The 23,877-nt window shown below is 39.9% G+C and overlaps 1 protein-coding gene across 2 annotated transcripts in view; it reads left to right on the forward strand.

Annotated features, from left to right (window-relative positions):
* Positions 1-3,326: 3,326 nt before the first annotated feature.
* Positions 3,327-23,877, forward strand: part of SLC39A8 (solute carrier family 39 member 8) — a 78,234-nt gene continuing 57,683 nt past the window's right edge. Inside the window, exon 1 of one of the 2 annotated variants that reach the window (XM_089680542.1) lies at positions 3,327-3,914. In XM_089680542.1, the coding sequence (XP_089536668.1) occupies positions 3,684-3,914 (231 nt within the window). In that variant the 5' untranslated portion in view covers positions 3,327-3,683. The remainder of the gene's footprint in view (positions 3,915-23,877) is intronic. The other variant, XM_089680541.1, reaches the window with a different exon arrangement.

The following is a 23,877-nucleotide window of genomic DNA, read 5'->3' on the forward strand; positions in this document are numbered from 1 at the left end:
TTTAGCGGCGGTTGCTAGGCATTTACCGAGCATTAAAAACGCCCCACAAACGCCTATAATGAAGTTTAAATGGTGTTACTGCTCCGCAACCGCGTCACAGTCGCACCACAAACGCCGGCCGGGCGTTTGCGGAGCGTCGCTATAGACTAGAATAGGAGGCTTCAACGCCTCCTGACCCAACCAGAGGCGTCCGTTTTGCCGTGACGCTACCGCTCCTGTTAGAACAGCACCATGTGCTGCAATGTGCAGAATTGTCAGAGGCGTTTGCGAAGCGGTAAAAGCGCTTCCCAAACTCCTCTCTGCCGCCTGCACACAACGCTAGTGTGAACGTAGCCTTACATTCCCAGCATAGAATTGTTTTTTGAAACTATTCGGCCTCATTCACACAAGTGTGCAGCAACATCAGTTTTTCTGTATGTCTGCTGCAAGAGCACAACAAAATCAGTTGTGCCATGTTCACACCACAACATTAGTATCACGTGCAGATTTTTTCTGTGCAGGAATCTGCAATGTGTATAAAACTCATTGAGGAACGCATGAAAACTGATGTGAACTGATTTGTCTGAAAGTGTAATCTGCATATCAGTTTTTATCAGCTTTTCTGCATGTATGGTGTGAACAAGGCCTTAAATAGATGTGCTTAGTTCCGCTTTAATTTAAAAATGTGGCAGTTATTCATTTAATCCCGTGAGATTTGAAAGTAATGCAGGCCATAGACGGGTCGTTTATCGGCAGAATTTTTGTCCGAACGAAAAATCAGCCAATATTCACACCGTTAGTGGGGCAATGTCGTCGGCTGTTTTTCACGGATCTTCTCGTTTCTTTTTATTGGTCATGCTGGAAAATCTACGAAAAACATCTGTTTTTCGTCAGCATTGGTTGCAGCATCCATGGCAGCAATGACCGTTTTTTTTTTTTCATCGGCCGACAATTCGGCCGATAAATGACCCGTCTGTGGCCAGCCTTAGCTCCTGTTCACATTAGAGAAATTTGGTGTGCATCTGCCACCAGGCTGCCACAACAATGGAAATCACATTGAGGGGAACTGGAGCAGACAGACTCTGGACCAGCTGGGCAACCTATCATCTTCAGCTTGTTCAGTTAGGATTTGAAAGAGATAGGAGCTAATTGGTTGCCATGTATAGATGCTCCAGATTCTGGCTGCTCTACTTTTGATACATTTCCCTCATTATTCTCAATGGAACCCATTCACATCAGTGCAACATGGTGCAATTCGATTTTTTTTTTCTTAAAGGTGCTGTTGCTTCTTTTGGTGCTACACAGTGAGTTTTTGGCTTCATAGACTTCACTGGGTGCACATGAAAAACACATGTACATGTGTTTTTGGTGAAAGATTGTGCTTAAAATCTAGCCTTTCTCCTAGCAACAATTCATGCCTAAAACTACTTAAGAAGCTAAGTTGTACCTCATGAAGATGACTGGATGCGTATAGCAAGAATTTTATTTTTCCTTTGACCATATTTTATGAATTGTTCCCAATGTATAATTTAGAACTCAACATTTTTATCTAGTGGACTTTTAAGGGAATGAAAAAAGAAGGAATGTCAACAATGTTATATGTAAGGCAGGGTCATGGTGATGTATAGCATGTGTAGACACTGTGGTTTTCAGGAAAGAGAAATCAGAATTTTAAGTGCCTTTTATTTAGAACTCTAATGCTGGTCATACACTAGTACAATGTTGTTTGAAATGTTTAGTTTTATGAACATTTGTTTGATTTTCCAAAGGTTAGTGGGGTCAAGTCAATGTTCCTTTTTGACCATACTGGCAAGACAATTAGAAGGAGCAGGACAGAATTTTTTTATGGATGCAAAAATTTCTAATGCCTGGTACACATTCAGTTTTTTTTTCATTCAACCCATTAGGCTGAACGAAAAAGCTGAGATATTGCAGTACTAACAAAGCGATGTTAGTACAGTAATCTTGTGCCTGCTGTGTTTGTTGCCTTCGTGAGAATATACTAATCATTAATTACCCTTTCGGATGCTGGTCATGACCCCTGATCGGGTGCTGGTTTTCCAGCATGTCCGTTCTAAAAAACCTGGTCCTTCGACTGGCTTCTATTGGAAGGACAGCTGTGCGTACGGGCCAAATGTTGGCTGGTTTCTGTTGAATCGGCCTTTACAGAGCCTGGGGTGTTTATTTTGGGAATTTTACATCCATCCTAAAATTGAAAGTTAAAAGCAAATTAAATTTTAAGTAATTTCGAACATTTAAGTAAATAAATTTAGGGGGAATTTTCATATGAATGTTCGAATTTGTATTCATGAATGTTTTACTTGAAAATGTACTAGTTTGTGGCCAGCTTAACACTTTAGCTCCTCAGTTCCATAGAAACTGCACTACAAAATTAGTGGCACTCCTACAGTGCTTTTTAGTGAAAAACGGCATTAACATTGCATAAATACCTATTACCACAAGCCTGTTCAGTACATTTATCTGCAAACTGTTACTTTATCACTATTGCTTCTGTGGAAAGATATCCACTTTAATAATGCAATGTACCTTAATCCTGTACAAAGATAACCAACATAGCTCCATCCTAAGTCAATCATTTTCAATATAATATAAACATGGACATTGATAGACTAGAGTGGTTAATTTCTGCATATGCGTTTTTTTTAAGTCTCTTTCATGGCAATACATTTCAGTCATTATCCAGCAAAGTACCACAAAGCAGCTTATTAGATTGTTTTCACAACTATTCAGCTATTGTGTATTACATAATCACATAATCTTAGTAATATAGTTATTTAAAAAAAATAAGTTTGTTCATACAAGTAGAGTTCTACAACAGTAAAGCTTTCTAGGTAGCTCCTAGGATTCAGCCTCTATGTGTCAGACAACAACCTGCCAATAGTATTATTTACTTTAGTATTTCTGTGTTAAATAAGGCAAAAAAAGGAAACATTGTCTTTATGGTGCTGGGTTCTGCTAACAATAACCCATTTGAAGAGACCAGAGCCAGAAGAATTTGGCATGCTTCTATTTACTGGTTACATGATGCCAGGCAATATCTGAAGTAGTCAAAAGAAAGAAAATCCCCATTGGACAAGAAGTGAAATAGAGGAAAAGAACAAACTGTACACACAGGTCTGTGAAGGAAAAGAAAAGAGAGATTCAATGAATGGGTTTGGAAAAGCTTCTTAAGTTTGCCTTTTTATTAGATTGTTGCTAAAACATTATTATGTCATTTAATCTTGGAATGTTGCAAAATTTGCAATTGAAGTTTTTTTCTTAATGCGTAGCTCAGCTGAGTGTTAACGAACAGTGAAAAAAGTGTTTGTTTTCTTATCTCTTGCAGGGTCTGAAGGAGAGAGCTACATCTATATCTGGAGGGAGCTCCTGTCCAAAAACTAGCTGAGTAGACAGTGGACAGTGAAACAACTGAGAGACCATGTGGAAGGATAGATACTAACAGGCACACTGTGCTGTCAACAGGGAGCCATAGAATTGTGTGTGCAGAGAGAGCAGCAGAGAAATAGCCAGCCAATGCTGGCAGTTAATCCAGCTTTTATCATCTGGCATTACTGCATATATACGCTATTTATACTCAGTAACCAGTCCAGCCAGCTTTGTGTGATTAGGTATCAACCTATCTGTGGGTGCTGATCTAAAAAGTTAGTTTGAATCACTGAGCAGATTTTTTTTTTTACTGTAATATGAGGCATTTTGGACACTCTTTAGATACCTGGCTTTCCTTAGCCTTGGCTGTGGCTGTGTGGCTGGGGATGGCTAACTCCGAGGAAATTCAAAACCTGACAATGGAGCAAGAGTTTACCCAAGCTGTGCTGAACACATTTGGAGTCAATAACATCCTTACTGTCAACAATGTGAGCAGAATGGTGGACAGTTGCGGGACGGCAATTGAGTTCCACACACAATTTAATGAGGTAAGAATTTTTTTGTGATTTCCTTAGAAATTGATAAATGTGAAAAAAAAATTTACTGTATGGGAGTTACTGACAACCTTCATGAAAAAAACTTATTTTTTGGATGTCCTTTTGGCAGTCACATATGATCCATTTGAGCACCAGTACATCTGCAGATATCCCTGTTAAACATACAAGGGGAAACAGAGCGTTGACATGTACATATTTTTAAGGATCCACACATGCACAGAAATATATCTATTTAAAATTATGTGTCTTTGTTGTGCAACCCATTTTCCAATTCTAATTTTTGCCATTATTGCTAAAGGAGGTTTAAAACTGAGAGTTGAGAGTATTCTTCTACGGGTTTGATGGGTATGGATTTAGATGTGCAGCAAATTTGCTTTTAACATTGAGAGATCAAAAGGTGTTTCTTTTGGTGTTCAGGGTGAGGACCTACCTGAAGGTATCCCTCATACTAACCTTCTCTAAGATCAGAACTACTCGTGGATTCCTAATGCTACCACTCCTTGTAACCCACACACTATCTGTAACACTAACCCTCTCTGTAACTCCAACCTACCTTATAACCATAACACTAAGCATCCTTCTATTCCTAACCTTTCCTGTAACCCTAAAATGAGTCCTCTCTGTAACCTTAACCCTCCTTTAACTTTAACACCAGCCCTTCCTAAAAGCCTAACTTTCCCTGTAACTGCAATATTACCCTTCCAGTAACCCTACCTATAACCCTAACGCTCACCCCCCCCCCCCCCCCCCCGCTATACCTAACTTTTCCTGTAACCCTAAAACTAACTCTCTGAAAGCGTAATTTTCCCTGTAACTGCAATATTACTCTTCCAGTAACCCTAACGCTCACCCTCCCGCTATCCCTAACTTTTCCTGTAACCCTAAAACTAACTCTCTGAAAGCATAACTGTCCCTGTAACTGCAATATTGCCCTTCCAGTAACCCTACCTATAACCCTAATGCTCACCCTCCCGCTATCCCTAACTTTTCTTGTAACCCTAAAACTAACTCTCTGAAAGCATAACTTTCCCTGTAACACAAATCCTCCCCATAGATCTAACCTTTCTTGTAAACGTAATAATTACTGTTCCTGTAACCCTAAAACAAACTCTCAATATAACCGTAACCTTCCCTTTAACACTAAAGCTGGGTATACAAGTTCAGTTTTTTTTTTTTTCGTTCAACCAGAAGATTGATCCCCACATCCACATGGACTAAGTTGATGCAGGGATCTCTCCCACTGTTCTATTTTATTCTGACAGCGAGGGATCTCCCAGTCACCCTCCACATCAGAATACACAGATCAGTGCTGCAGCTATTGGCTGCAAGTTCTGTTTGAATGCTGGTTTTCACCATGAGTGTTTGACAAAAGGTGGTCATTAGATGGCTTCTGTTGAACAGACAGCTGCACATGGACCGAAATTCATCCAGTTCCTGATGAACTGGCCAATTTTTGGTCTGTTTACACCCTGCTTAACCCTACCCTACTCTCTATACCCTAACACTAACCAACCCTTACCATTCCATGTAACACTAAACGTTCTTGTATCCCTAATAGCATCTTTGAAAACCTAACACTAACTTTATTAAAGTGAGAATAAAGCCATTTTTTTTTTTTGGACACTGTAGGGAGAATTTTCATTTGTTTTTCTTTTCTGTCCATTTCCCAAGGGGTCTTCTCTACAAATAGGGTCAGATCTGGCCTGTCTGATTGGGGGGGTGCGGTAGAAAAGTCAGAGGGGCATAATGTCAACAAACTATTGTTTAGTGTGCTCCTCTCCTCTCTTAGTTCCCTACATCTCTAAATGGCTGCAATGAAAAGCATATGTTTCAGGCCAGTGTTTCTCAACCTTTCTCAATGTTCATTTCTGTGTCATGGTCATGGCACCCTTTAAAAGTATACGAAATCCCAAGGCGTCCCAATCCTGATCTGTATTTATTGGGCTGAAGGACACTGACATCTGCACTGGATGATGTCACCCACTACTTGGCACCTCATTGGGGAGTTCCCCCTTCATATCAGATTTTACCCATCACTTCAGAGGCAGCCCCGTTAACATCACATTCACCCCATTACATAGCCTCCTTCAAATCAGAGTAACCCCATCCCTTCAGAATAACCTCCTTCCCATTAGAGTTCCCCCATCACAAGAGAGTCCCCCCCCTCTTCATAGCATAGCCCCCCTTTCAAAAATAGCAAATCATTCCATGCATCTTGGTCCTCCCCCCTGCAGCACAGGAACAAATTATGCGGTGTGTTGGATAGAGGCAGAGCACTGTATAGCCATGCCAGTTTGACACCCTTGAGGTTGCCCGCTGCACCCCTCCCCACCCTTCTACTTCCTGATACCCCACCCCCCCTAGGTCTGGCCCTGTCTACAAATGGGAAATCCCCTCCTAGACAGTTTTCACCAGAACAGGTTTACTCATTAGAAGATCTCCCTTTCCTGCAACAACCAAATTTAGCATTTCTTCCCTCAGTAGCAGACACTAGTGAACAACTCCACATCATATCAGCACTGCTCTATCAGGCAATTATGGGATGCTGAATGTGTTTCCATAGTGATGCTTGCTCAGGTATGCTGCCAAAAGTGGCATGCCAGTTGGGGACATGCAGCATCCACCTAAATATGTCGCCTCTTCATTTTACCCCACCAGTAGAAAATTAAGCTTTTATAGGGTCCATTGCTCTTTCAAAGATTTTGGCTGTAACACAGTTGTCTAGACCCTGTAATAGTTAATTGTGCCACTTAACTACTGGGGGTGCAATGGAAAGAATGAAAGTCCAATTGTTTCCCAAGGAGGGCATGACAGAAGTTATTTTTTTTTTTTTTTACTTTTGTATTACACTCAATTGGGTTAAACTGGGTATACATGTATCAAAATGTGGCCGGTTCAGCAGGAACCATGCAGCTTTCTCTGTTCAACAGAAGCCGACCTGTGAGTTTTTCATATGTTCAGCCCACTGGTGAACGACAAAAAACTCGCAATGTATACCCAGCTTTAGTTAACTGTTCTGAAACAATCAGTCATGTACAGAGACAGTTAAATAAGAGGAACTTCTCCTGAACATGATTGGCTGTTTTGTCAACTAAAATGAAAATAACTCAAAATGAAAACAACTACTAAAGTAAATCACCCTCAATAACCTGTTTTCGTATGTCTGACATCATAGTAAATCAGTAGGTAGTAATTTGAATTTGAAAGCAATTTAAATGTCAACAATTCTGTGCTATATTTTTTTCCTACCAAAACAATGGTGTCTTTAAACAGGTGGAGGAAATAGAGATTGGAGGTGTTGAAAGCAGCAGCCAATCAGAGTTTTCCCAGCATTCTCATGCATTAGAACAATTACCCTTCATCTTCTACCTTGCACTTACTGTGCCTGAAATAAAAAATGACAGTTTGTTTGTGTGAGCAACTATGAACCAGTTTTATAGTATGAAACAGGGCGTTAATAATTTTGGTTTGCTTTAAACACCATCACTTCCCATAGGTTTACATTTAAAGGGCTGCTAAAACTTCTATTTTTTTTAATATATATGGCAAATATATGTATGCATGTATGGTCACTGTGGTTGTACAGAAGTCATTCTACCAATCAACTTCTATACAACCATCCTGTTGGATTCTCCCCGCTCGATCAGTGCTGCAGGCTATAACCTGCAACACTGATTAGTGTATTCTGATGACAGGTAAATCTCACCACTGTCAGAATACAAAGACACAGAGGGGCGGATTCCCTCATCTACATCAAATCTTTGGATGGGGGAATCATTTTCAGATTTTTTTTCTTCTTTTTTTTTTTTACTCAAATTCCCCATTGACACATTCAAGGTGGATGAGGTAATCTTCCCCGCTGTGTCGTATTCTGGTCCAACAAAAAAAAGCAAACTCATCTATGGGCTGTCTTAGTAGTGTTAACATCAGCCAGGATGTGGTTCACTGAAGACCATCTGCAACCTCTAAAGACTTGAAGGGGTTTATTTACTAAAGCTGGAGAGTCCAAAATCAGACTCCCTTCTGCATAGAAACCAATCAGCTTCCAGGTTTCATTGCCAAAGCTTCATTGAACAAGCTGAGGTTAGAAGCTGATTGGTTTCTATGCAGAAGGGAGTCTGATTTTGGACTCTCCAGCTTTAGTAAATAAACCCCGAAATGTCCACAGTGCTGGTAGCTAGAGATCATGTGGTCTTTGCCTAAGTTTTAGATCACATGAAGTAGCTTAGATACAGAATTTTTTCACAAAAAAAGGTGGTTTTTACTTAAATACTCATAATTTTTTTTATGCTTTCGTGTATTGTATTGGTTCATATAAAGCATGATATTTAATGACAAGTTCATTTTAACATGGAACAATAAATGTTTTATTATATTTATTTTCTACCATTTCCAGTTATAAGCAAACATTTATCAGAATTTGGTCAGAATGTTCATGTGTCCTTCCTATTTATAGATATTCAGGGAACCTGCCAACATCTGTTACGCTGTTTAAAGTGAACAATAGCTTTCATTCAATGTCGTAATTGTAAATGCAATATCAAACATTTCATTTTCTGGCATAGTATCATAGTGCATTTTAATAGTAATCGGTGATCCTGTAGCAATGGACTACTGACTACTGGATTATTTTTAAGCATGTTTTTTGCATGCTTAAAAGGCAAAATACAAAACAAAAACTGACTCGGTAATAAAATGCATCTTGTACCAATCACGTGTAAGGACTTAACACCTTGTGAGGTTTTAAGCTCTTGGCAACATCCACTTTAACCCTTTTTAACAAGTTTATTTGCTTTCAAGTGAACTCAATGGGCCTTATGTATGGTGCTGGTGGGGTCTCCATCATCTCTGTCTGTGAGTCTACTGCACATGCGCCGTAGCATGGATGATCTCCTCTTAGTAAGCAAATGTATTGCCTAGTCGTATTATTAATAATGGTAATGATCATTTTTATACTGCATCCTGAGCCTGTTTGACACAATTTATCCACCAGTGGGTGGATAAATTTATGCCAGCAGTGGGTAAAGTTACTTAGAGACATCTATCATCAAAATCCAGAGATTTGTATGGGGATAAACCCAGTGGAGCATAAATCTGCCCATGTGCATATATTGCCAGGGTGTATGTATGGTCCTGAGCAGGTGAGGTGGATTTACTAAAGGCAAATAGGCGGTTCACTTTGCAAAGGAATTCTCCCTTAGCTTGGTGAATGAGGTAAAGCTCTTCTGACTTTCTTCATCCAGTCATGTGCAAGTCCAGTCATATTCGTTTTTTTTTTTGCATGTCTTTGGGCTTTGATGCTTCAGTTTTTAGTAGATGTTGGAGCGCTAAACCATCTGACTGGTTTCTTCATTTTATCTTCTTGGGTCTACAAAACCCATTGTGGCCATTATGAGGAGTTCCCTGGTGATTTTTTTAAATGTATTTTATATCGTAAAGAACCAAAAAGAGGCCTTGGAACACATAATACTTGATGGGAACACCCAAAGCTCACAAGAGGGCAAGAACTATGACAGAGATTTCTGACTGTTTGACTATCCAAGACATACAGGAAGCCAGGAGCTATTTCAGCCCAGCAGGCTTCACCTATAGTATGACTACAACCTTACTTTTTCGGTGGACTTTTTAGGAGTTTTAGGACTCCTGGGCATCCAGCTATCTTCTTACTATATATATATATATATATATATATATATATATATATATATATATAGTATCTATCTTGTATGTAATCTTAAAACCTCCATAGAAAAATATTGTATTACAAAAACGCTGCTTTTAAGGGTATTTTACTTTTTTCTGCCTCTCTCTCTTACACCCCTCTCTGTTACCCTATGTATCCATCCACACATATGTGTTCACAGGCGTTTAGAGGCAGAAAACAAAAACATCACTTGCAGGTTCAGGAGTGGAGTGTTTCAGCAGCAAAAATGCCTGATGAACTTAAATGTGCCTAAACACTATGGAGGAGATTTACAAAATCTAGTTCGCTCAGAATCTGCTGCAGCTGTGCATGGTAGCCAATCAACTTCTGACTTCAGCTTGTTCAGTTAAGCTTTGGCAATAAAACCTGGAAGCTGATTGGTTTCTATGCAGAAGTGAACTTGATTTTGCACTCTCCAGCTTTAGTAAATAAACCACTAAGCATGTTTAATGCTTCAGCATTCATTTAATTCAAAAAACCAGAATGAATTATTCTGGCTAATGGATTGAATGAACATCCAAATGCTTGATGCGCCTAAACGCGTTTGTAAAACTAGGCTTTAGGTGCTTTTTTTCTATGCTTTATTCCTCCTGCTAGGAGAAAAGGCATTCAGAGGAGTTAGGCATCCACCCATTGTGCATGAGGCCTTAGGCTGGAATTAAATCTAATAAAAAATTGAATATGCAGCCAATACTGAGACAAAAGGGAACTGTGCACATACGTAAATGTACATATTTTGAAAAGCATTCAATAAAGGTGAGGTTTCTTGTACATTTTGGGGGATAAAGCTCTATACACATAAAGTATGTGTAATGGCATGTATCCCATTACTTACTACAATGCAATATATTCTGTGAATGGGTGAAGGAAACCTATCATTAAATTACTCCACCACCCATTCATGGAATGCAATCCTTTGTGGGATTCTAGTAGTATGAATTCAGTGCATGACAGAGAGTGCAGAAGGAGGTGGTTGGGCGGTGCAATTTTCAGTGTAGCTAAGGCTGCAGGTATTTGTAAGATGCCAGAAGACAGCTGATGAGGATACATACTTCCCAACTGTCCCTGATTTTCAAGAGACTATCCCTGATTTGGAACAATGTCCCTCTTTCCTCTTCATGTGTCCCTCATTTTTGTCTGATCTATATAGTTGTATAGAAAATGCACTGTATATCTTTCAAAAACATTCACAGTGCTAAACCTGTCATCCAGTTTCTAAACTGTTGCATTTGCAAACTTCAAAAGCCAGTAAAAAGGAGTAGAAGTGATACAAAAACCCCCAAAATGTGGGTTTAATCTTTTTGTCTAATTCTCCTTTAAGGGTGCGTGGCAGGGGGTGAGTCCTATGCCTACATACATTTGCTAATTGGTGCCCTTGTTCCCATCTCAAAATTGTGAGCCATGAGGATGGTATTGAGTACCTGTGAGTAGGCAAAGAGGGGAAGGTTTGTAGTAGAAGCAGACAACTGCAGGTAATGGGGCACACACCATTACACATACTTAATATGTATGGTGCTGTATCCCCCCAAAAAAGTATACTAAACATCAGTGTTTAAAGTGGTATTGAACAGAAAAAAAAATATTTAAAATATTGCTGCTTACTAATTCTTAGATGTAGTGGCTGAATTAGTATTTTTTTCCTTTTTTTTTTCACCTGGTGGTCTTTTTCAACGTTCTTTTAACAGACCAAGCTGACCAGACAAAGTGACAGTTTAGACAAACCATTTAATGCTGGCAGGAGTGCTTACAATCATCAGAGCTTATTAAAGATTATTTATTCAATTATCCCAGAAGGTAAAAAACTGTTGCTATAGGTTTGTCAGGACTATCTAAATCTGCTAGTCTTAAACTACCCTCTCCCCAGACAGACAATGCCGCTCTCCAAAGGTATCCCTGTTGCTTCTCCATCCAGAATGGAGACACCCTAAGCCTAGTTCACACTGGCATTGAAAGCAGGTATTTGATGGGCATTTTTAACGCTCCTCAAACAGCTATGCAAATTATACTATGGACAGCACACTGTGCTGTTCCCATTATCAAAACATGAAGTGTTAGCGTTGTGTTGCTTCTAAATACAAGCCTCATGTTGAGTCTGGAAAAGTTTGAAGCCTTTCAACGCTTCCCATTCAAGTCTATGGTGACATTCCACTAGTGCACTGGCAGGCATTTGCAGTGCGGTTGTGGGGCATTAATATAACTACAGTTTATTATAGGCATTTGTGGTGCAGTTTTAACGCTTGTAAAACACTTATAAAACGCATCAAAATTGCGCATAAGGCTGAGGAGCGTTTTAATGCTTGTAAAACGCCAGTCTAACATCCATACTAAAGCTCATTAATGCCTGTCTAACGCCCATACTGATGATATAGGAGCATTTGTTAAGAGTTAGAAATATAGTCATGTGTGAACAAGCCCAAAGACAGGAAGGGGTTTATTTGCTAAATCTGGTTCATTCAGAATCTGGTGCACTTCTGCATAGAAACCAATCAGCTTCCAGGTTTCATTGCTATAGCTTAATTGAACAAGCTGAGGTTAGAAGCTGATTGGCTACCATGCACAGATGCACCAGATTTTGATTGCACTAGCTTTAGTAAATAAACCGGATCACCAAGTGAAAATAAAGGAAAAAAAAAAGGCCTAGAAAAAGAAAACAAATTCAGACACCACATCTAAGAACAGGTTAACTGCAGAATATTATTTTTTGTTTTTGAGTTTACTACTGGTTTAAGTTTCCTGAGTAATCTATTGGCTAACTGATCATTAAAATATTGCTTTAAAGTGGAACTAAACCCAGCAATTTATCTGTTTATCAAAGAAATTGCGTTCACTTGCTGACAAATGTCAGTTGCTTGTGCTCTCACCCAAACTATCAAACCATTAAATGGCTGGTATCATAACTGGTCACATGTGCATTTTCCTTGGCTGTAAAGAATATGAGGGTTTAGTTCCACTTTAACAAGCACAAAAGACGCTGTTGATTAGAATTTTTCATCTTTATAAAGATTGGTGGATCCATGGTTAACCAATAGTTATAAATTAACTGTAGGGAGTGTCTGTATCTAAAGGGATTAACTTTAAAGGGATTAACTTAAATTTACATAACTACTGTGTTTTAAAAGGCAGTATATATTGTTCTACCAGATAGTCCTCCAATGCAAACAAGGAAGCACTAAAATCTAATAAGAGCCTGTCTGTATCATCATTTGCATACAGATAATTACTGTGTAGCTTGGTCAAATCTCTTTTCGGTTATAAAATCAATAAGCTAGACCAGGGGTGGGCAACTGTGGCCCTCCAGCTGTTGTAGAACTACAAGTCCCATGAGGCATTGCAAAACTGATAGTTACAAGCATGACTCCCAAAGGCAGAGGCATGATGGGACTTGTAGTTCAACATCTGGAGGGCCACAGTTGCCCAACCCCTGAGCTAGACTATTAGGTCACAGAAAGATCAAATATAAATTGTTAAGCCACCCATAGATGGAGCGATTTTTCTTTCCTGCAACCCGTGGTTGCAAGAAAGAAAATCACTCAATTTCCCCATCAACACAGTTAGTGTTGATGGGGGAATCCTTTCCGTGGAACCACTGTGTTCTTCAGGCGGGGGTGGAGGTAGCCGTCCCCGCCAGGAGAACACAGTGATTGCGGCTAGCAGCTATAATAGCCACTAGCAATAATCGCATGTAAAGTTCAACAGGCTGTTTGAACCCAAATTGATTGATCGACTTGGGGACATTCAGCCTGCCCATAGATGGTTCAGCGCGGACCAGACTCGATTCAAACTGTGTATGACTGGCTTTTAGTTTTTTTTTTTTTTTTTTATAAAGAGTATTCCCAAGCAACAAGTGAAATCAACAAACTGTGCAAATCTGCTAAAATCAGAGTTAATTTAACCCTTTCATGCCTAAGGGTAAAACAAATCTAAATAAGCACAATTTTGCAACGTTGACATGTGTTAGTAAAACCGTCCATATCATCACAACTACTTTGTACATTCAGGACATATTGGACTTTCAATTGGTGGTAAATGGTAATGGATATTTCCTGATTTTTTTTTTTTTGTTCTATTATTGAAGGAAAACTGGGCCAAAATCATTTTTTCTTTTATTTAGCTGTGTTTCTTGTTACTACCATAACCTACCACCAAAGAACAACCCAAAATAAATTGTTCAGCTCTTGACGACCACAGCAATACCATATATGTGTATGTTATTTGTTGTTTGTATCTGTAGTACAGCCCAGAAATAATAGTGCACATTTGTTTTTGTCCTTTTACCCTGGGACTGAACTAGATCAAACCTTGATCTAGGTATTATTTCTTTATTTTTTTTACAAACATTTTTTTTCCCTCTATGCCAGGAGTTAGAGAGATACAGTGTATCTCTCTCCTCCATTCATAGAGAGAAAAAAAAAAACAAGGCGGCTGGGCTGTACAGTGACTGATCACTGTGATAGCCAATCAGAGGCTATCACAGCGATCATGTGACCCAGAATCAGGAGTCCCGTGTCCCGATCGTTAGAGGACCTGGGGCTCTCAGTGACATTGTGGCCTTTGTGCTTGGAATGCGCCCTGCGGTGCTCTCCCAGCACAAAGACAGGTACGCAAATATGTGGCCCCATGGAAAAAAGCCCAGTTCTGTGAGGCCACATATTTGTGTTACGTCGGCGTCAAGGGGTTAAACTACATTAATCTAAAGATGGCATTCAACTTACAATCTGATTGTACAATCTCTAAGCAATCTTATGTAAAATTACAAAATCAATGCAATAAGAGGGCTAAATAAACAATCCTTTCAGTTTTTATACAATCAAACATGCCCTTGTTCTATAAGGTTGTACATAGATCTAAAGAAGATTGTTCAGTCAGATTATAATGTAGGGTAAAAACCTTCCACTTGCTGACTGCCCCCCCAACCCAGGAGGTCAGAGGATCCAACCTTCACAGCCTATGTCACAAAAGACTTTCAAGGATCAATCTGCCTAAGGTTCCATGCATACTGGCTTAAAAATTGCTGCTTCTACAGGAGTTTTGTGTTTTTTGTGTTATCCTATGTGTCCATACACATTAGGACCATTAGAGGCATATTTTAAGCTTAACATTTTAGAGACAGGAAAGAAAACCCTTCTGGTGTGCATTTTTGATGGGAGCTTGCTGGCAGAAAAAACTTGCCTAAAATGTGTACAAAAATGCTCTATATCTGCATTTTTCTGCTAAGGAAACAGGCGTTTTAAAGCCCAGTGTACACGGAGCCTTAAGCTGAATGTAAACAAAGGGGTATGGGATACTTGCCAGTGTCATTACCTATATTTGGCCAATGACAATTCATACAGGAGGTGGACCTGATGGAGAACCTCCGAGTTCTCTATCAGACTGCATCCACCCATCCATAGACTCAGAGCCAGCACTGCTCTCTCAATCTAAAGCAAGGTGGACCTAATCGGGAACTAGTCTCTCAGTTCCCATCAAACATCTTCCAGTTTGCTAGAAAAGTCCTCGGCCATGCACCTATCTGTGTGATGGATACAATGGCCGAGAAGGGAGCTCTGTAATTCTGAGTTGCACTGAGGATGGAGTGTCCGATATAGACACTTTGGGGTAGATTTACTAAAACTGGAGTGGTCAGAATCTGGTGCAGCTGTGCGTGATAGCCAATCCGCTTCTAACTTTAGCTTGTTCAATTTAGCTTTGGCATTAAAACCTGGGAGCTGATTGGTTCTTATGCAGAACTGCACCAGATTTTGTTCCCTCCAGTTTTAGTAAATAACCTCTTTTGGCTTCATTGCCGCCACCTTCAAATACAGAATTATGTATTTGTTCTGAAATTTCAGGGGAAAAGGTGTAATGGAATTCTAAAAAGTGTCTAGGACACAATATAGAAGTTCCCCCCCCCCCCACAGAGTTTATGGTGGCATATCTTCTTCCTCATACTTCCTGGTATGCATTTCAGCTTCTTATATCATATTACCAGTCACTACAAATCCATTGTGCTAATGGTTACCTGTTATATTATAGTATATTATATTATTATTATATTATATGATTTTACTAATGATTGAAGTAAGTTGAAGAGCACGGCAGTAACCCATGTCCATTTCAAACATCTTGTCATGGCCAAGTAAAGTTCAGTTTAAGTATGTAGACCCAATCAGTAAACTCTTATATAAAGTTTAACATAGCAATGTCAGGGCTTGAAATTTCCACTGGCCTGCTTGCAAATGGCAAGTGGAAATTATGGTGGGGGCGAGTGTATCCCCCAGGGCAGGGGCGTATCTACCACGATGCAAGGCGGCAATTTTTAGGGGGGCCGCACCGCTCCCTGGAAGAAGAGACCTTTTGGGCAGCAGCAGCAGCCAGAGCCATGCAGGGCCGCCAGCAGAAGGGTCGCACTGGTACCCTTGCAGTGGCCCAGACAGCAGGAGAATCGATGCTGGGGAGGGCAGCTGCAGAGTGATGCTCCTGTACCTCTCCCTCCAGCAGCTGACGAGCCAGAACCAGGGGACAGCCTGGAGCATATCTGCAGTTATATCGAGAAAAAATCTCTCCCTCCTTGTCCTTACCAAGTTCCATTGTTGCCCTTCATGTCTTCCTATGAGCCTAGCACCACTGAAGCCAGAGTAGGCACTCCAGCTGTTGTGGGACTACAAGTCTTAGAGGCTTGCAATGCATCATGTCAGTCCAAGCATGACTCCCAGGGAGAAGCTTTATGGGATTTGTAGTTTTTACCACAGCTGGAGTGCCCAGGTTGTTTACCCTTATTTAACTCCCTTCCTGTGATCCCAGGCTGTCAAGGACATACCCCCTGGGGGTGCATCATCATGGCGGCCTGGGCACACAGGAGAAGGTGGACACGGGAGCAGAAAAGGAAAGACCCTAGAATGTCAGTTGATTGGATAGAAGAAAGATAAATTTAAGTTACAGTATGTAAGAGGAGAATTTTTAAATGTGTAGCTTTCATTAAAATAATATCTGGTAATGATTCCTGGTAATGATTCCTGGCTCCTTCTCTAAAATTAAAAAAGACATCTTAGGATATTGCCTGTTGGCTGCTCATGTTGCCATCTCCCCCCACTGGAAATAAACCTCTCCTCCATATATTAGTGTGGTCCTAGGTACTCAGTGACATTATGGCAATGGAGACCCTAGCAGCAGAAGATAGTACTGATCCAGACAAGGTTTGCTCCTCTTGGACCTGTTGGAGGGCATTTAGTGAATCGGGTAACTTGTGAGCTTTAATCTCAAAGTGAGCTGACCTTCCCTCATCAGTCCTTACTCCTTACAGTTCTTTTGAGCATTTCCAGAACGTGTAGAACTTTCAGATCATCGTTTGTGTGTTCTATTGGCAGACTTTCCCACCAGCTATGACCTGTTTGCATTTCACAGCAAAGCACAGAGACCCAGAGATGTCACTAGATATAAAGTAAAGTATGTCATGAAAATGGACAAGCTTTATTTAAAATTTCTAATAGTATATTAATGAAGAGGTAAAATGGGAAACTTAAAATATAAGCAGCTTAAGCTTTAGGGAAAAATGATATTGCTCTTCTCTCCAGCTCTGCAATGTCGTGAAGCTCCCAACCGGCTGCTGACGTCTTCACCCCAGTGGCTTCCAAGTATCAATTCCCAGCTGTTTCCATTGGCCTGGTCGCGATCACATCCCAAAATTCGTAGTGTGAACAGACAGGTAAATAACTTTAATGCAGAGGAGACATAGCATGTCTCTTCTGCATTGAAAATCTTGCCTGTTGGCAGTTTTTTTTTGGTAAAGTTTCACTTTAACCACTTGCCCGCCACTCTATAGCAGAAATACTGCTGCAGGGCTGCGCAAAATCACGTATGTCGCGTGCCCTACCCATACCTCCATTGGCGGCTTCAGTTGTTGATCTCCGGGTCCGATCGGTGATTCCCCGCCGGCACCCAGCAATCGTGGAGTATCACTGACTAGTATGAAGTCTGTATGTAAACAATACAGATCTCTCCTCTGTCAGCTCTAGCACACTGCTTTGTTTTGCTCTGCAGAGAAATACAAAGAAATGTGCTTACATAGTAACACACACACACCACAAAGTTAACCCTTTGATCACCCCAGATGTTAACCCCTTCTTGCCCAGTGTCATTAGTACAATGTCATTGCTTTTTATTAGCACTGATCACTGTATTAGTGTCACTGGGGATGTCAGTGGCAGTTAGTCAGTTCCCTCCCAGTGTCAGAATGCCTGCCGCAGTCCTACAGTCCCACTATAATTTGCTGATTGCCACCATTACTAGTATTAAGAAAAAAAAAAAACAGTATATACACCACCATTATTATTATTATACAGGATTTATATAGCGCCAACGGTTTGCTCAGCGCTTTACATTATAGTGGGAGACAATGCAGTAACAATACAGTTCAATACAAGAGGGATTAGAGGGCCCTGCTCCTTGGAGCTTACAATCTAGGAGGGAGGGGTGAGTGGTACAGTAGGTAGTCACTGTGGGGGATGGGGTGGTTGGAAGAGTAGAGGATAACAGAATTAGCAGAGGGCGGGATAGGCTTCCCTGAAGAGAGGTTTTTAGTGAACGCCGAAAAGCAAGTAGAGTAGGTGATTATCTGATAGATTGGGGTAGGGAGTTCCAGAGGATGGGAGACGCCCTGGAGAAGTCTTGGAGACGAGCATGAGAGGAGGAGACAAGGGAGCTAGAGAGTAAGAGGTCTTGCGAGGAGCAGAGTGTACGGTTTGGGTGATATTTAGAGATGAGATCGGTTATGTAAATTGGGGCATTGTTGTGGATGGCTTTATATGTCATTGTAAGAGTTTTGAATTTTATCCGTTGGGCAACTGGGAGCCAATGTAGGGATTGGCAGAGAGGGGAGGTGGATACGGAACGGTTGGTGAGGTGGATGAGTCTGGCAGCAGCGTTCATGATAGACTGGAGGAAGGATAGTCTATGATGAGGTAGGACAATGAGGAGGGAGTTACAGTAGTCGAGGCGTGATATGACAAGGGAGTGAACCATTTGTAGATGCTATACCTTTCACGTAAACCTATTAATTACACAATTTATGAAGACATTTGATTTTTTATATTTTTTTACTGGACATGTTTAATAGCAAAAAGTCAAAAATTTAGTTTTTATTCTCAAAATTGTAGGTCTTTTTTTGTTTATAGCGAAAAAAATTAAAAATGCACAGAGGATAAAATAACACCAAAAGAGAGCTCCATTTGTGGGAGAAAAAGGACATAAATTTAATTTGGGTGACATATCACAAAACATGGCCTGGTCAGAAAAGGGGGGTAAATCCTCTGGAGGGCAAGTGGTTAATTGTACTAGAAGCAAAAATACATTACTCTTGTGAATTTTGAGGATTACTTTAAAAAGGTGCACCTGAGTTGAAAACATTTACAGGAAAGTTCCTCCTATTTGCACTTTCAACATTCTTTTGTCTCCAACTGATTGATGTGGCAAGCATAATGGCATCATATCATAAGGCGAATGGTAATTCCAATAGGCATCATGTCTTAAAAGTAACAATGTGTTTCTTTATACAGGATGCGTTCTGTTTTGGATCTATTGCTGCAAAATTACAGATTTAATTTTCTTACACAATGACTGGTTGTACTGTCCATGCTGAAATAATATCATCATTGGACAAACTCCAAAATAAATAACGTCCAGTTCAAGTTATTTTTACAAGACATGCAGCCATTGTATTTATATAAGAGGTGTTTGGAAAGTGTATTCAGCTGGTGATAAAATAGTTGTTAAAAGTTCAACTATTTATTAGTCTAGTAAGACCTGACTTTAATATTCTGTCTTCTTATTTTCTCTGTTTCAGTCCCGACTTTGATATGGGTTCTTCATAGAATTAAAGGTAGCATAGTACAGGAAGTAATTTAGTTAATGTGTATCTCCAGTAAAAGCTCAATCACACAAAGACTTGTAATAAAAATAATTGATTCTCTGCAGGTCTACTTTGATTTCCCTCAAACTGTTGCCAACTCAACTAAAAAACCTTAAAGTGGAACTTCCCCTCTTTCTTTATTAAATTTGGTAGCAACAACATAATTTGAGTTTGTCAAACAATAAGTTTGGACTTGAAATGGAATTCCACTCAAATTCTAACTAAGCCTAAAGCTACTCCCATCACCATTCTAAGACTATTCTATCTACCCTGTAAAAGAAATTACATTTTATACTTGCCTATTCTGAAGCCGCCCTGGTCCAGTCACACGATCAGGTCCTATCATGGGCTTTGGTGTAGATGAAAGGCTGCATAGTCTGGGTGATGATGGCATCACCCATAGGCTTACTATGAGGCAGCCATTGTCGGAATAGTTAAAGTGACAAACTCAATTTTTTACCTCAATTATTTTAAATTATCAAGTATACCATGGCTCATTTTTTAAAACATTTTTACCATTGTTTTCAGGCTTCTTTTTTTGTGATGAGTGCTCTCCCTATTCTCCACTGATGCACCTAACTGCTACTACTGTAAAGCAAGCAGTGCTGATATTTCTGGTCACATGCTCTTCTCTATGCATACCTCAATTATCATAGAACTGAATGTGTCTGCACATAGATTTGCAGTCAAAGAGGGTGGCTATGTCCACGTTCAAAAGGGGACATGGGGAACAAGTGTAGCCACCCTAGAAGAGGAAGTCTGAGAATAGCAGAAAAACTTGCTATTGAGAAATGGAATGAAGGAAGAGACTGAAGGTATATTTGGATATATTGCATTTATTTAGTTTTTTACTATGCTTTTAGAGTCCTTTTTAGATTCTTGTCAATGTTCCTTGACCCTTGTCACCCAGTGTGTCCCATTGTGGAGATTTCCCCTTACTTTCTGCCCCATGGCCATGGCAGCATGTAAGAGGAGATCCCTTCAAAGCAAGGATGTTTCTCTTCTTAGACAGCATCACCAAAACAAGTTTACCCATTGGGTGATTTCCTCTCACCTACTGTTTGTGACAGCTATAAAGTCTTGCATTTTTTTATCACTTTCCAGAAACAATGGTCACCAGGGCTAACAGTGAGGGTGAATTTTCCCCAGCAGGGATGCAGACAGCAATAAAACCATGAGGTTGTAACCCTTCTACAGTCTATCAAGAAGCTGAAGCGAAAATAAAGTTTGGACTTTAAATACACTTTTTAAATGCTTTCTGGGTTCTCCTTTGTCTATATGAGAAAGCAGAATCACATTGCTTAGTATAGATTTGAACAGAAAAATGTACAGTGATCCTTTATTTTCCACAGGACACCACCCCCCAAAGTCTTATACTCATCTGTCCATGCTCCTGCCAGAACCATGCAGTGTGTCGCCCACATGAAGGCTGTACAGCTACTACTGAATACTCCCAGGATGGTCCCTTGCTTCTGTGCACATACAAAAAAATCCATTTGTTCCTATGGAAAGGTTATCTATCATGTGCCAAAGTGAGAAACAGCCCTTCCCTAGATGTGAATATGAAGGAAGGGAACAGCCAGGAGAGTTTTAAGAGATAGCTGTAATGCTCCTGGTGGCCATTACAGCATGGATCATTCAGGGGTGTGGATAGATGTATATACTGGTGCAGGTGTTGGGGTGGTCAGGGTTAATTAAAAGATAACTGTACTAGAGTACAAGGGGTAGAAAGGGGTGGGGGGAATATGAGATCTCCAACTCAGGGCTCTTAAATGTTATTAGGAGTTGCTTTTATGAGTTTACATAGGAGCCCAATGTCATATATTCATTGACTGAGAGTTTCATTGGCTGATAGAGGGCTACAGAAAGCGGAGGATCCAGCATTATATCTAAGGTTTTTATATTCGTATAATTAAACAGCTAGGGTTTATGGGCTCTTAGCACTCTCAGCAAGATGTTTTTAGGTACCCTTAAGCTAACAATCACATGTGCAATTTTGTAGCAGAGATTAATTGCTGCTTCAAATTGCTAATGCCAACTAGCAATTTAGTTGTTACAGCTATGGGTTGTGTTTTGCTACAAACTATTCTTCTATAGCAATTTGTAGATGAGTCAGAAGGGTGAATAAAGAGTGAGAGTCACTGAAGATCTTTCCGACCATATGAAACACTTCTGAATCTCGAACACTACTAACAAATCTCCCATATCATGTCAGTCTTAAGTGCCTGCTATATAGACATAAATCATAAGTAGTGTAATAAGTCAATTGCCAATAGTTTTAGTTTTAGGTGGCTAGAGAAAGGTGTTTTTTTTTTTTATATAATGCATGGACCTTACAGACTTCTATCCCAAACTGAAAAAAAGTGGGCTAGAATTTTAACTAAATAACAAAATTGATTCAATCGGAAATGCAAATCTGCTAATCTTTAGTTGGCCTTTAGAAGGATATTTTTTTTTTTTTTTTTTAAAGAAGGTAATCCTCCATCTACACAAATGAGGTGGACAGAAGATTCCTTCCTGCTTAGAAATTGTATTTTGACAGTGGGGACTCGATCAAGAAAAAGGTTTTCCAACATTCCCCTTTGACAGAAGTCAATCCTCAGACCAACATCTGTTGAGTGGCATCGAAAATTCAGCAAGTCTTTGGCCAGCTTTTGTCTTCCATCTAGTAACACATTTACCTAAAGCATATCTAAACCAAAATGTAATATATTACAGATTACAATTCCATTAATGTGGTGGCTGCACTAGTTTTATTTTTTTTCACCTTATTTCCCATTTATTTTTCCTTGTAATTCGGCCAATAACACACTGTCTTCTAAATAAATCCAAAAGGTCACTAAAAATCATCCAGTGTCCAAAAAATATTTTTCTTATGCAGTGAACAGTTCAAAGATATGTGTAGTCATACACAGTTCTTCCTTGTTCCCATATTACCTCAAAATAAAGAAATAAGCATAGTGCACAAAACACCTCAGTGTACCTGTGTGGGAAAAATATATAAATAAATCAAAACACTATGTGCTACCAGCACGAAGTGACTGCAAACGTGAAAATCGATCACAGCAAGAAAAAGTGAAAGTGAATGCACTAACAAAACAAGAACCCAAACACAAGATCTCCTGTCAATCGATGTACCTTACCAAATTGACAAAGGACAAATTGACAAAGGAAACCAAGTACAAAACATGCTGCAAATCCTCCCTTCAATTGCAAACAAAATGGATGATGTGAACTCATACACTCAAATAATAGTGAAAAACGTGTCTTCTGTGATCCAAAATCTGTCATCCAGTGCACCTTACCAGAGGACAGGTAAACAGGGCTTCGAATAGACCACCAGCTATCCCGCATCCTGTCTTCATATGCTCCTCACAATAATGATGGTACCTCAAAGAGAAAAAAATAGCAATAGTGCAAGACCTCCAATGAACTTAAAGGCACTTTAATAGAATTGCTTGCATTTAAAATTGCAGAGTTAGCGCAGCTAAAAACAACCAGCAGCAAAAGTATAAAGCTCACTTTCTTCCAGATGGATAAACCACTTCCAAGATGGCCGATTCAGAACTTCCAGCTACATCGTCTGACATCACTTCCTGACATCGACTTAGTCGGAATCGATCCATCTATGGCCGCCTTTAGGCTGGCTTCACTATGGGTGGACGAGCAACAGAGGCACCTTTGAACTGCTGCATTGTCAGTCTGGGGAGAGGGTAGTGTTATACTAGCAGATTTAGATGGTCTTGACCAGGGGTGTCAAACTAGCGGCCCTCCAGCTGTTGCAAAACTACAAGTCCCATCATGCCTCTGCCTTTGGGAGTCATGCTTGGCTTGCAACTGTCAATCTTGCAATGCTTCATGGGACTTTGGCAACAGCTGGAGGGCCACCAGTTTGACACCCGTGGTCTTGACTATCAAATTAAAGCCGAACTTGAGCTAACACTTTTTAAGCTGTTACAGCAACATTATTTTTTCCTTTTTTTATATTAATGAATAAAAGCTGACCATTGTAAGCAGAGTGTTCGTGTTAAATGCTTGGTCTTAACCCTCTGAAACCAGTTAAAGTAACAGTTGGAAAATAAAAAAAAAAACCCAGACTTACGTGGCTGGATCACCAAGTACAATAAAAGGCAAAAAGCAAAAAAGAAAAAGGAAACAAACGCACCACATTTAAGGATTGGTAAGCCTCAATATAATACATTTTGCTTTTGGTTTAGAAATGCTTTCATTAGTGTTACATACATTGTACAGTGTTATTAACATTCTGGTAGTAATGTGTATGTTGGCTCATGGGGATGCTTATTGTTTTCAAATAAAGCTTGTCTGAAAAGAAACACAGAAGGTAAATACTCAATGAATTTTGTTTC

The sequence above is a fragment of the Staurois parvus genome, unplaced genomic scaffold (genome assembly GCF_062004578.1).
Source record: "Staurois parvus isolate SC_StPar_1 unplaced genomic scaffold, SC_StPar_1.0 ptg000244l, whole genome shotgun sequence".
Taxonomy (NCBI): domain Eukaryota; kingdom Metazoa; phylum Chordata; class Amphibia; order Anura; family Ranidae; genus Staurois; species Staurois parvus.